Source organism: Trachypithecus francoisi, unplaced genomic scaffold, assembly GCF_009764315.1.
Source record: "Trachypithecus francoisi isolate TF-2019V2 unplaced genomic scaffold, Tfra_2.0 Lachesis_group1, whole genome shotgun sequence".
Classification (NCBI taxonomy): domain Eukaryota; kingdom Metazoa; phylum Chordata; class Mammalia; order Primates; family Cercopithecidae; genus Trachypithecus; species Trachypithecus francoisi.
Genome location: NW_022681454.1, coordinates 80,730,817 through 80,745,670, shown reverse-complemented (window position 1 = coordinate 80,745,670; position 14,854 = coordinate 80,730,817). Strand labels below are relative to the sequence as shown.

The 14,854-nt window shown below is 42.2% G+C and overlaps 1 protein-coding gene across 2 annotated transcripts in view; it reads right to left on the bottom strand.

Annotated features, from left to right (window-relative positions):
• USP46 (ubiquitin specific peptidase 46) overlaps window positions 1-14,854 on the bottom strand; it is a 69,284-nt gene that overhangs the window by 11,654 nt on the left and 42,776 nt on the right. For both annotated transcript variants that reach the window (XM_033214698.1, XM_033214699.1), the window contains exon 5: window positions 8,519-8,595. In XM_033214698.1, coding sequence (XP_033070589.1) covers window positions 8,519-8,595 — 77 coding nt within the window. The remainder of the gene's footprint in view (window positions 1-8,518; window positions 8,596-14,854) is intronic.

Sequence of the window (14,854 nt, the reverse complement as noted above, 5' to 3'; positions counted from 1 at the left end):
TGCCTCCTTCTCTCTGCTTCAGTCACACTGGCCCTGGGATATCCTCTTCTTACCTTAGGGTGTTTGCAGGTGCTATTTTCTCAGCACTGAGACCTGCCTCCCAGAAGCTTCCATGGCTGGCTAACATGGTTGTTCAGCACTCAGCCTAAACATCCCCTCTTTGGAGAAAACTTCTCTGGCCACTTTGTCCAAGCCTATCCAGCCCCTATCACATTGCCGTCTTATTTCTTCCCAGCATCTGAAACCAATCTTCTGTTCATTTGATTACTTGCCTCCCTTCTATGTGGGCAGTGCGCTTGTCATTCCTATATCCCCAGCACGACACACAATGGAACGCATTAATATTTGTTGGTTGAATGAATGAACCAACAAAGACAGAAGCAGGTGTAAAGTCCAGGAGAAAGCACAGAGAAAGAGGGAAAGTGTGCCAGGTGAACAAGCGAATAAGAGTCAATGACTCCAGAGAGAGAACACCGCAGTGCAGAGGCCTGGAGGTAGGGAATAGCAGCAGCGGTGTATTAGTCTGTTCTCATGCTGCTAATAAAGACACACCTGAGACTGGGTAATTTATAAAGAAAAAGAGGTTTAACGAACTCAGTTTCACATAGCTGGGGAGGCCTCACAATCACAGCAGAAGGCAAAGGAGGAGCAGAGTCATGTCTTACCTGGCAGCAGGCAAGACAGAGCATGTGCAGGGGAACTCCCATTTATAAAACCATCAGATCTTGTGAGACTCATTCACTACCACGAGAACAGTATGGGAAAAACTGCTCCCATGATTCAATTATCTCTGCCTGGCCCCTCCTTTAACACATGGGAATTACTACAATTCAATGAGATTTGGGTGCAGACACAGCCAAATCATATCAGGCAGCAAGTCACACAGCCTGGAATACGTTACCAAGATGCCAGCATGAACCCTAACCAACAGTCTCAACAAAGAAAAGACATCATCAGGTAGTGCTTTTTGGAAATTCCACTTTTGACAGCATGGTGGAGGGGGGACTGGAGAGGGCTAAAAGGCAAGAAAGCCATTAGAATGCAAATATACTAGACTTTCAGATTTCAAGTACGCGGTATATAAAACAAACTCATACTTAGCTGATTGAATACTTCAATTGAGTAAGTGCTGTGGAATCTTGTTTTGGCTGCATGGGATTGACTGGAGTGGAACCAGGGAGCCAGAGGCAGGGAGGTGAGTAGGGGCGTTATGGAGCTTCATATCCTCCCAATGTCTACTGTGGACAAGCTGTACTACCAAGCTAAAGGGTCACAATAGCCAAAGAAAGGCCAGCAACAAACAGGGAATCATTCATTCCTACTCATTCTTATTTTCCCCAAAAAGTTATTTGATTTGTACACCCAGACAGGTGGAAATGACCCATTTTACAAAGAAAGTCGCTGACAGAGTAATGCTCTTAGGGCATCCATGAGTTGAGAATTAGAAAATGAAGGTAAGTTAGGAGAAGGGAAGGACCCCAGCAGTAAATGCTGAGGCAGAGCAGCTGTCAGTTAATGCTCTATACCTGTTAGAACAAAAATGGGCAACAGTGGTGTAGGAAACTCTTCAATGAGAAAGACAGAGGGGCACTTGCTCTCTCCCACACTTGGGATAAATTACCAAAGCATAGAGCAGAGGTTGGGAGAAAAACACAAAATTCTTTGTATTGCTTTAAAAAGAGGCAGAGCAGCAATAAAGTATTACTTAAAAATACACTTTGGGGCTTGATATAGTTTGGATCTGTGTCCCCACCCAAATCTCATATTCAACTGTAGTCCCCGATGTTGGAGGTAGGACCTGGTAGAAGGTAACTGGATCATTGGGGCAGAATTCTCACGAACGGTTTAGCACCATCCTCCCAGTGATGTCCTCGTCATACATCGTGGTTGAGTTCTTGCGAGATCTGGCCATTTAAAAGTGTTTAGCCCCTCCTCCAACCCCTGGCTTCTGTTCCGGTTATGTGATGTGTCTGCTCCCCCTTCACCTTCTGCCATAATTGTAAATTTCCTGAGGCTTCCCCAGAAGCCAAGCAGATGCCAACACCATGCAGAACCATGAGCCAATTAAACCTCTTTTCTTTATACATTACCCAGTCTCAGGTATTTATTTACAGCAATGTGGGAATGGACTAATATAGGGCTGCTCCAAAAGTAGTGAGTTATCTCAACTGATGGTTCACCGTCAGTTATAGATCAAACTCCTTGTTCTACTTTTTCCTCCGTTCTCAGGAAGGAAGGAAGGAGGGAAGGAGAGAAAGAGAAGAAAGAAAATACACTTTGGGAACAAATCTAATAAGAAATGCATGCTTTTACAAAAAAGGCACTAAAGCCTTATGCAAATATTTTAAAACTTAAAAAAATGGAGAAAGACTCTTTTTGGGGAAGGCTATCATTTATTGTAAACACAGCTATCGTGTCCAAGTTAATGTCTATCTTTGATACATTTTCAATTAAAATCTTCTTTTTCACTCATCACAATAATTTAAAATCGATATTAAAAATCCTCAAGCAACACTTCCCGATAATTTCCATGTCATGATCCACACAGAAATACTACCATGAGAAACACAGTAGGATATACTGACGAGGCTGCTCCTATGGCTGGCCATGGGGCTCTGGCACTGCCAGGCCCTCCCAGCCTCCCAGGAACCGAGGAGATGAATACATCTAACCCATTTTCCCTGGCTCACCAGTTGGGAAGTTTTATTCTAGAATCTAGTGCAGTGGTTCTCCTCCTGCTCGCCTGGCTGCTCGTTAGAATCACCTGGGGAGCTTTAACAACAATCCCAATTCCCCATCCCACACCCCTCCACCCCCGACTCTCCCTCCATTCAATTACATCAGAATCTCTCCAAGTGGAGCCCAGGCATTATTGTTCTTAAATCTTCCAATGTGCTGCCAGAATTCCAATGTAAAGGCAGAGAGTCATTACTCCAATGCTTCCCAATAACCTGGGGATATTGTCGGCACTGGGAGAATGGGAATTTAAAATGAGAGGAAGACAGAGGAAAGGGAAGGTGGTTTTAGAGTACTGAGCATTTGGAGGAGAAAGGGGAGATTCTGGGAAGGAGTCATGGGGAGGGTCTAAGGCACTCAAGTGGAAGACAAAAATAACCAAAAAGGCCATGTAAGGATAATTAAGATAAACTTCACATAGTTTAAGTTTTTGCCTGAGGCCAGCCCTGAACTTTTCACAAGGAAAAAACATCTTTCTTTCTCAGTATTCTCCTATGACACAAATGGCTTACTCTGCCTAAGACACAATACTGAGGTTTGAAATATTAGAATTATAGCTCAGCTACCACACAAACTTAATGGTTTCTCCAGATCTGTATCCTGAATTTAAACACTATTTATATCATTTCTCTGGAACAAAAGTTCAGTGAAAATACATTATAATTCACCACCTAAAAACTTTCTGGAAGAAGGTGCCAGAGATCTTACATTCAAACCCCACCATTTTAGCTTAATTTTTTATTTTTTAAAGTTATCGAAATGAAAGAAACATATCAGAAGAGAAATGCAGACATAACATTAGAGAAGAAAATTCATAATTCTAGTTTAAAAAACAAATCCTCAAAAATGCAATCCACATTAAACCATGAAAGGGGCCAAGCAAGAGCCCACCCTTCCTTCTCTTTTGTCTCAGAGACAGAGAAAGCTAACGACTCCACTGGCATCAATTGCTCCCTGCATCTTTCTCCCGCAGGTCCTTCTCCCATCATGGAACTCTGAGTGGTGAGTGGCAACACCTGGCAGGCTTCTCGTTCTGCTGTAGAGGTGACATCTCACACACATGTTAGGGCAGGTATAGCCGAGTTGGTCAAGGTCTAGTTTAGGTGTGATGTAAAACAAGGGAGTGGGAGGCACTTCAGAGATATCAGCCTGCACAGTGCAATAAGACAGAGTCGAATGTTTAAAAGGCATTCAGAGGCTACTTTATACTCACCCACCCTAGCCTGAACATTTCCAAGTGCCTCTAGCCTGACTTCACCAAGTATGGATAACCAATATACACATTTCTCCAGGAAAAAAAATTATGGAAACCTAAACTTCAGTTCTATTTCTTATAACAAGGTTTCCCAAAGGTTGAAATTATCACCAATCACTTAACACTTTACCTGGCTGATCTCAAATCTACAGCCACTGCCACCTGCCCTTCTGAACAGTTCAAGTAATTCCTGGAAAAGAGGGAAAGTAGCCAGCCTCCCTAACTCCAAATTCTCACCAAGGAGGAGAATGGGCATATAATGGCTTTCTCCCATTCCCTCATCAAAAACTAATGATGGTACACCCTTAACGTTTTCCACGACCTGTGATCATAAAACCTTAGGAAATAAAAAATGGCTTCTTTTCACCAGAACGTTAGGAACTGATAATTGTTTGGCTCTGTGTCCCCACCCAAATCTTATGTTGAATTATAATTCCCAATGTTGGGGGAGGGACCTGGTGGGAGGTGATTTGATCACTGGGGTTCTTGTGATCCTTACTGTTCTTGTGATAGTAAGTTCTCACAAAATCTGGCTGTCTAAAAGTGTGTAGCACTTCTCCCTTCACTCTCTCCTGCCACCATATGAAGATTATGCATTTCCTCTTCACCTTCTGCCACAATTACAAGTTTTCTCCTGTATAGCCTGTGTAATTGTGAGCCAATTAAACCTCTATTCTCCATAAATTGCCCAGTCTCCAGTATGTCTTTATCACAGTGTGAGAACAGACTAATATAGAAAATTGGTACCAAGAGTGGAACATTGCTATAAAGATACCTGAAAATGTAGAAGCAACTTTGGTACTGGGTAACGGGCAAAGGTTGGAGCAGTTTGGAGGGCTCAGAGGAAGACAGGAAGATGTGGGAAAGTTTGGAACTTCCTAGAGACTTGAATAGTTGTGACCAAAATGCTGATAGTGACATGGACAGTGAATTCTAGGCTGAGGAAGTAACAGATGGAAATGAGGAAGTTATTGGGAATTGAAGTAAAGTTCACTCTTGTTATGCTTTAGCAAAGAGATTTGTAGCATTGTGCCCCTGCTCGAGAGATCTCTGGGACTTTGAATTTGAAAGACATGATTTAGGGTATCTGGTGGAAGAAATTTCTAAGTAGCAGAGTGTTCAAGATGTGTTCTGGCTGCTTCTAAGTCTATACTCGTTTGCATAAACAAAGATATGACCTGAAACTAGGACTTATATTTAAAAGGGAAGCAGAGTATAAAAGTTTGGAAAATTTGCAGCCCAACCATGTGGTAGAAAAGAACAATCCATTTTTAGGGAGGAATTCAAGGCTGCAGAAATTTGCATAAGTAAAGAAGAGCCAAATGTTAATAGCCAAGACAATGGGGAAAATGCCTCCAGGAAATTTCAGAGACCTTTACGGCAGCCCCTCTCATCACAGGCTTGGAGGCCTAAGAGGTGTGAGAAACACACTCACCCATCCAAACCCAAAGAATGGACTTAGAGTCACAAAGAACAGTGGAAACAAGACTTTTAATGGTAGTCTTGCAAAATCGGATGTCTGGTAGGCAGGCACACCAGGGGCAGGTACAGCAGCTAATTTCAGTAGCTAATCTATCTCCTAGCACACAAGTCCCTCCCTCAGTTCCTCACTGGTTGAATACTATGGGGTTACAATCTTCCCGGACATTGCCTAAGTTTCATTATTCCCTCATAAGGTCATACCCCAGTCCCCTTCCCTGCTTAAGTTTCAATTTCCCAATAACAAAACTTTCTTCCCTTTTATGTGCTGACCCCTCCTCTATATCCTGTTCACTTATAGTGACTTTCTAGGTGCCATGAGCTGTGCAGTTTGTCACAACCGCAGGCTGGCTGACAGTACTTAGATTTATTATGCCTTGAAAACAAAACATTTAAAATGTTTTCTCACAGAGGGAAAAATGGTTTCACGGGTCAGGCCTAGGGCCTCCACTACACCTTGCAGCCTCAGGACATGGCAGCCTACATCCCAGCCACTCCAGCTCCAGCTATGGCTAAAAGGCACCAAGGTACAATTTGGGTTGTTGCTTCAGAGCATGCAAGCCCTAAGTCTTGGCAGCTTCCATGCGGCGTTGGGCCTGTGGGTGTGCAGAAAGCAAAAGGTGAAGTTTGGAAGCCTCCACCTAGATTTCAGAGAATGTATGGAAATGTCTGGCTGTCTAGACAGAAGTCTGCTGCAGGGGCGGAGCCCTCATGGAGAACCTCTACTAGGGCAGTGCAGAGGGGAAATATGGGGTCGAAGCCCCCACACAGAGTCCCCACTGGGGCACTGCCTAGTGGAGCTGTGAGAAAAGGGCCACTGCCCTTCAGACCCCAGAATGGTAGATCCACCAACAGCCCACCCTGTGCACCTGGAAAAGCTACAGGCACTCAATTCCCACCTGTGAAAGCACCTGCAAGGGCTCCTCCAAAGCCACAGGGGTGAAGCTGCTTGAGGCCTTGGGAGCCCACCCCTTGTGTCACTGTGCCCTGGTGTGAGACATGGAGTCAAAGGAGATTATTTTGGATTTAAGATTTAATGACTGCCCTGCTGGGTCTCAGACCTGCATGGGGCCTGTAGCCCCTTTGTTTAGGTCAATTTCTCCCTTTTGGAATGGGAGTACTTACTTGATGCCTGTACCTCCCATTGTATCTTGGAAGTAGCTAGCTTGTTTTTTATTTTACACGCTCATAGGTAGAAGGAACTTGCTTTGTCTCTGATGAGACTTTGGCCTTGGACTTTTGAATTAATGCTGGAATGAATTAAGACTTTGGGGGACTGCTGGGAAGACATGATTGGTTTTGAAATGTGAGAAGGACATGAGATTTGGGAGGGAACAGAGGCGGAATAATATGGTTTGGTTCTGTGTCCCCACCCAAATCTCATATTGAATTGTAATCTCCAATGTTGGGGGAGGTATCTGGTAGGAAGTGACTAGATCATGAGGGCAGATTTCCCCCTTGCTGTTCTCAAGATCGTCAGTGAGTTCTCATGAGATCTGGGGGTTTAAAAGTGTGTAGCACGTCCCCCTTTGCTCTCTCTCTCTCTCTCCTGTGGCTGCTTCCCCTTCACTTCCACCATGATTGTAAGTTTCCTGAGACCTCCCTAGCCATGCCTCCTATACAGCCTGCAGAACTGTGAGTCAATCAAACCTCTTTTCTCCATAAATTACCTAGTCTCAGGTATGTCTTTATAGCAGTCTGAGAATGGACTAATACAGAAACTCATGCCGTAAACAGAAACATTCAGAAGAAAAAAGAGGCCATCATGGCCTATAAAACTCTTTGCAAACAAAGAAATTACAAACTTGTCCCAGACACCTGGACACAAGCAGAAAAGCCAAACCAATAAGAAGCACTCAGGTAACTATCAGTGCCAGGGTGGGGAACTCTGAGCCCTGGGAAATGGGAACGCAATCAGCCCCCAGCTCACACAATACATTACACCCAGATGAACCAAGAAGCTCTTCCAAGCTGTTGTTGGTGCCTTTTCCCTGAAAGATGGCTTTCTAACTGCAACCACCACAGCCAAATCCCTTTAATCTATTCTTCTAAAAGGTTCCAAGTAACCTGAGCTCCTGAAATAAAGGTTCTGTCATCTGGCCCTTACTCATAAAAATTATGATACTATAACAATGTCTCTGACACCCTGCTGGAACACCCCAAGCCTTGGGGAGGCCCATGCTGACCACTTGGTCTACACAGGCACCTCCAGTACCAGCCACTCTTTAGACTTGTTTTATTTCCTTCAAAGCAATGATTACTGTCTGTGCATTCCCACTAGAATGTAAGTGCTGTGAAAGCACAGGCCTTGTCAGGTTCACTCCTCTATCCCCAGTGTCTACAACACAACCAGGCAAATTATAAGCACTCATGGCCTCCTGTTGAAAGGAAGAAAGGCAGAAGGGAGTGAGGGGCTCAAAGGGAATTACGTCTTTACAACAACTCTGAGCACATTTTCAATGCACAAGTCAATAAAAATGTCTACAGTAATCCTGGGCAAGCATTACTGTTACACTCAGGGCTCCTTATCTTCTCTTCACCCTCATGAGAAAGAATTTCTTTCCATGGATGATCTCCATAGAATGCTTAAAAGATGGAGGAACAGGCAACTCCTTCATTAGTTCTCAGCCCAAAGTGCATAATATTTAAAATAATAAAATAGATTATCTTAGAAAAAGAGTAATCATAGGCATCTATAGCCTTTATTAACTTAATTGTATGAGAGAGAGAGACTGTGTGTGTGTATGTGGGTGTGTGTAAGAAAGAGCAACACTGATTGATGAAGGCCAAAGCCTACATCTGCATTAAAGAGTAACATTTTATTTTTAAATTTAACAACCAATTACTTCTATTTTATGCTCTTTTTTCTCAGTGGGACTCTTCTCCAGACCACATAATCTCTCTTGGGAAAGGAGAGATAGAAAATAATACGATCATATTGGTTTAAGAGGAGGGTAGATTATGTCCTGAAGAAATACAGGATTTTCTCTCCCACTTAGTTACAAGCCTGATCAAAAGCTCAAACTGCCTCAGAGTTCATAAGGTTACCTTAGACAGTGGGTAATGGATGTATTCTGCTCCACATCAACAGAAAGGTCAAGAAAATCTTCATCTTTGCTACTAACCTGAAACAAAAACAGGAAAAAATACATTAGGCATGAAATATGTAGTAGATAACACTTTGAACATGTATAGGTAATCATTGACTGCAATAAAAACCATAACTGTAGTTAAAGTCCTGCATGGACATGTATACTCATTGGCACCCAATTACCACAAAAGCAACCCAATCTAGAGAAAATCCCAAATTCTCAATTTAACCTCATCCCTATCCCAGTTTTGACTCACAGCTTTTAATAGTTAAAACTCAACCAGATTTCTCTTCCTCTCCATTCATTTCTCCCATTGTTTCAAAGTAGGGAGTACTAAATATCCATATAGCCCAGATTGCAGAGTGACAAAAAATGGAAACGGAAAAAGGACAAGAGACTTACAAAATCTATCACCCAGATGACCATCCCTTGTTGAGTTGTTTCCACTTTTTGCCAGTCCCTTGAAATCACTCCCTTTCTCCCTTGCCCCATCATTCAAACCGTGTGGCAGGCCAGGGAGCCTGACAGGCAATGGGCTGCAGAATCGCACTGACCACACATAAAGCTGTTCTTTGGCCAGGAAGTGGTCATCACATGCAGAGCCCTGTGCTGTCCATGACAATGACCAGACCTGGGGCTGGCGTGGAGCCTGGGCTCACACAGGCCCGCCATACTGTGGGCAGCTCTCAGCCGAGCTGGTTCAGTGGCCCCAGCTGTCTCTCAGCCTTCAACAGCTCACCCCACACTAATTCTGGATCTCATATATCTCAAAGCTCACTGAGTAAGTGCTTACTTTCCACTAATTCACTGACAACCCTGGGGTTTTACTGCCTTGTTCCCGGAGTAGCAGGAACAGTTGGCAACAACCTTCAGGTGCTCAGTCAATTAGCAGCAAAATGAAAACAACATTCCTTTTAAAGTGTGACAACTACCCTATGACCCAAAATTCCAGAAGTTATCTGAAGAAATATTCAGAGATGTGTATGCTCTCTTTTATACTTTCAGAAGTACACACGGGAGCCAGGCGTGGTGGCTCACGCCTGCAATCACGACCCTTTGGGAGGCTGAGGCAGGTGGATCACTTGAGGTCAGGAGTTCAAGACCATCCTGGCCGACATGGTGAAACCCCGTCTCTACTAAAAATACAAAAAATTAGCCAGGCATGGTAGCACGTGCCTGTAATCCTAGCTATTTTGGAGGATGAGGCAGGAGAATTGCTTGAACCTGTGAGGCGGAGGTTGCAATGAGCTGAGATTGTGCCACTGACTCCAGCTTGGGTGACAGAGGGAGACCCTGTCTCAAAAAAAAAAAAAAAAAGTACACACGGGAATGGATACTGAGACACAAGAATGGGTATTGCCCAGATCTGTATCCTGTCTCTGCCACTTATAAAGTCGATAGCTTCAGGCCAGTTACTCAGCCTGTTTCCCCATCTGTAACGTGGGGACAGCAAGAGTGTCTATCTCATAAAGCTGTTGTAAGGAGGAAATAAGATAGTACATGTGAAGTGCTTTAAAAAGTAAGGACTCAATAAATTAGGAAGTGGTAAAAAATTTTAAGTGGCCTAAAATGGTCAAAAAGTTGGGAATGTCTTTCTACATTGTGGTTATCATACTAAATGAAAAAGTAGGATAAAGTTATACAACTATATATAATTTAATCCCAATTTTGTATTTAAAAAAAAGGCATCTTTATACTTACACACATGCATCCCCTCCCTTGGCATTCTCTACCATCCTGTTTTAATTTTTTAATGCCATTTATTTCTGCCATGGTAGGATGCATTAGTAGCCCCAAATCCTCACCATTGCCTCTATTGGCTTCTTTGTCATATGGCTTCACAGATACTATCAAGAGATGATTATGTTTTGCCACCCTTGAGTCTGAGTGCGACCATGTGACTTGCCTTGGCCAGTGGGATGCTAGAAGACAAGTTACCAGCAGAAGCCAGAACAAGCATTTGAGAAACTGCTCTCTTGCATCACCATAAGAACGATAACCCCAGGCTAGCCTGCTGCTCCCAGAAAGAGGAGAGATCCATAGAGGAAAGCTGTCCTAACTAACGCAATCCAGCCAAGCCCAATCTAGAGTAAAACTCCTAATGATCTTGCAGACATGTGAGTGGGCTAGCTGAACTACAAATACACAAGTTCAGCTGAGCCCAGCCTAGACCAGTCGACCACAAGCCAACCCACCATTGCATGAGTTATAATAAAAAATGATAGTTTAAGGCTCAGAGTTTTGGGGTGGTTTGTGACAAAGCAATAGATAACTGATACGACTACTTATCCTTTTATATGTTTTATTTTTATATGTTTACTGTCCATCTCCCCCTCACTAAAATGAAAGTTCAAAAGACTGGCTTCCATAGTAACTAAGATCCTAGCACACCAATACTCTCCAGAAAACCAGAAACTATAAACTCACATAACCAAAAACTAAAAGCAGCTACCTGAAGGCACTGGAGAGTGAACACAAGCAAGCACATGGGGAGTCCACACTTAGAGGAGGATAGCCGTACATAACGAGTTCACGGTTTCATGGCCTTTAGCTGGGGGTGCTGAGGGGGAAACGCAGTCTTCCCGGTCTGCAAGCCGGAAGACTAAATCTGGGAAACCATGCCCACTGGAAAAAAAGGAAAGAGGGTATCTCCAACTCTGCCCACATGTGGCTGGCCCCTGATCCACCCAGGCATGGAATACACACAAAGCAACTTGGCTATTAACAAAATGGCTGCCACCCAAAATTCAAGCTGTCACCCAAGAAACATAGTGAATAGTTTGGATCCAACCAAGATAAGTGCCTGTTAAAACTAAAGAAACTCAATATGCATTAAAGAAAACTAACAGAATCTGGCTGGGCGTAGTGACTCACACCTGTAATCCCAGCACTTTGGGAGGTGGAGGCAGGTGGATCACTAGGTCAGGAGTTCGAGGCCAGCCTGGCCAAGACGGTGAAACCCCGTCTCTACTAAAAATACAAAAATTAGCTGGGCACGGTGCAGGCACCTGTAATCCTAGCTACTTGGGAGGCTGAGGCAAGGGAATCGCTTGAACCCGGGAGGTGGAGGTTGCAGTGAGCTGAGATCTCACCACTGCACTCTAGCCTGGGCAACAGAGCAAGACTCCATCTCAAAAAAAAAAAAAAAAGAAATCTAACAGAATCCAGTGTCTCTGCCACTTAACATTCTCAATGTTCTGAATAAGATCCAAAGTTAAAATATGTGACAAATGACTTACCTAAGACATTCTTAAAAGAAAATAAACTGAGACCAATCCTGGGATGACCCAGATGTTGGAATTCGCAGATAAGGATTTTAAAGAGGCCCTTATAACTATCATCAATAAAATAAAATATACTCGCAATGGATCAAAAAACGTGAAACCCCAGTAGAGAAATAGAAACAATATAAAAGAATCAAGCAGAAATTCCGGAACTGAAAAACGCAATACATTGAATGAATTTAACAGCAAAGTGGAGGTGACAGAGGAAAAAACAAGTGAATATGAAGACAGATCAATGGAAATCACCCAATGAGGACTAATGAAAAAAGACTGAAGTAAAAATTAACAGATACTTAGGAATCTTTTAGCTAATACTGTACATATAATCAGAGTCCTAATAGGGGAGAAAAGGGAGAACAGGGCAGTAGAACTATCTGAGAAAATAAAGGCTGAATATTTCCCAAATTTGGTGAAAGGCATCCATTAATAGACTCAAGACATTCAACCAACACCAAGCAGGATAAATACAAAGAAGGTCAGCCAAGGTGCCTCACAGGCAAACTGTTGAAAACCAAAAATAAAAAGCAAATCTGAAACATCTAGACCAAAAAAAAAAAAAGACAAGAGGATGGTTCAATTGGCAGCTAACCTCTCATCAGCAACTATGGAGGCCAGAAGACAGTGAAACATCTTTCATGTGCTGAAAGAAAAAAGTGATCAGCCTGGAATTCTCATATGCCATAAACAGATCATTCAAGAATGAAGGCAAAATGAAGAGAGTTCATTGATATAACAGACCTGCATCACAAGAAAGGTGAAAGGAAATTCTTCAAGCCAAAGAGAAATGACACCAGTTTGAAATCCAGATCCTTGAGAATAAAATGCATCAATAATGATAAATATTTGTGTAAATAAAAAAGACTTTTTTTCTCTTAATTTTTGTGTAATAGTTTTTTGTGTAATAATTTCCTCTTTAAAGGAAAAGGCATAACACTGTCCTGTGGGATTTATATTGTACATAAATGTAATACATATAACAACTACAGCATAAAGAAAAAGGTAGAGTGGGAGCAGAGGGAATATACACCTATACATTTACATGCTTTCTAGATTTCAGGTGAAATAGTATCATTATCTGTAAGGATACTGTGAAAAGTAAAGAATATCTATTGTAATCTCTAGCAAAATCACTAAAAATACACATAGGCATGCGAAAATGTACTCAGAAAAGATCAAGAGGAAAATTAAAATGGAATTATAAAAATATATTATTCAAATAATTCAAAAAGAAAATACAGAAGAGGAAGAGAAGAACAAAAAATAGAGGAAATAATAGAAAACAAAATCCAACTATACCAGTAATTACCATAAACATTAATGGACTAATAATTACAAATAAGAGACAAATATTGAATGACGGATTTTTTAAAGACAATACCAATTTGTATGCCATCCACAAGAGCTAAACTTTATATATAAAGACACAGATTGAAAGTAAATGGTTGGAAAATGACATACTATGCAAAGAGTTAGCATAAGTTTGTAGAGGGCTAATATCAAATAAAATAGATTTTAAGACAAAGTTATTAAGAGAAATAAAAGAGGACATTTCCTAATGATAAGAATATCAACTTATCAGAAAAACACAACAATCAAATATGGAGAGTCCCCACCAGAGTCTCAAAAACATATGAAGCTGGAACACTATTTCACCAATAAAGGGGAATAAACTCCTGATACATGCCACAACACCACTGAATCTCAAAAATGTTATGTAAGTGAAGGAAGTCACACATAAATGACCACATATTGTATGATTCAATCTACATGAAACATCCAGAAAAGGCACAACTCTAAAGACAAAAAGCAGACTAGTAGTGACCTCAAACGGAACAGGAATTAACTGGATCTTACTGGTGTGATGAAAATTTTCTAAAACTAGGTTATAGTACTGGTTATACAACTCAGCAAATTACTTAAAGAAAAAAAAATCACTAACTGGATAGGTTTTATGGCATGTAAATTATACCTCACCAAAGTTGTTTTTAAAAAGTCAAAAAATTCATAAAACAGAAACTGACAGAATTAAAAGGAGAAATAGGACAATCCCACAAAAATATTTTAATGTTCCTTTCTCAGCAACTGATAGAAAAGCTAGCAGGAAAGTCAACCAAGACATAAAGGATCTGAATAACTTTATCAACCAACATATCTAACGATTATAGAATGCTACACCCAACAACTGCCAAATATTCTTTTCAACTCAGTAGTTCTCAACAGGTGAAATTTGGCTTCCAGGAGACATCTGACAATGTCTGGAAACATTTTTCAATGTTGTATCTTGGGAGATGCTACTGACATTTAGCAGGTAGAAGCCAGAGATGCTGCTTAATATCCTATAATGCACAGGGCTATCCCCAATAACAAAGAATTATCTGATCCAAAAATGTCAATAGTTCTAACACTAAGAGATCCTGTTTTCTTTTTCTTTCTTTTTTTTTTGAGACAGTCTCACTTTGTCACCCAGGCTGGAGTGCAGTGGCATAATCTTGGCTCACCGCAACCTCCGCCTCCTGAGTTCAAGTGATTCTTGTGCCTCAGCCTCCCAAGTAGCTGGAATTACAGGCGTGCGCCATGACACCCGTCTAATTTCTGTATTTTTAGTAGAGACAGGTTTCACCACGTTGGCTAGGCTGTTCTCAAACTCCCAACCTCGGCCGGGCGCGGTGGCTCAAGCCTGTAATCCCAGCACTTTGGGAGGCCGAGAGGGGCGGATCACGAGGTCAGGAGATCGAGACCATCCTGGCTAACATGGTGAAACCCCGTCTCTACTAAAAAATACAAAAAAAACTAGCCGGGCGACGTGGCGGGCGCCTGTAGTCCCAGCTGCTTGGGAGGCTGAGGCAGGAGAATGGCGTCAACCCGGGAGGCGGAGCTTGCAGTGAGCTGAGACCCGGCCACTGCACTCCAGCCTGGGCGGCAGAGCGAGACTCCGTCTCAAAAAAAAAAAAAAAAAAAAAAAACTCCCAACCTCAGGTGATCCGCCCACCTCAGCCTCCCGAAGTGCT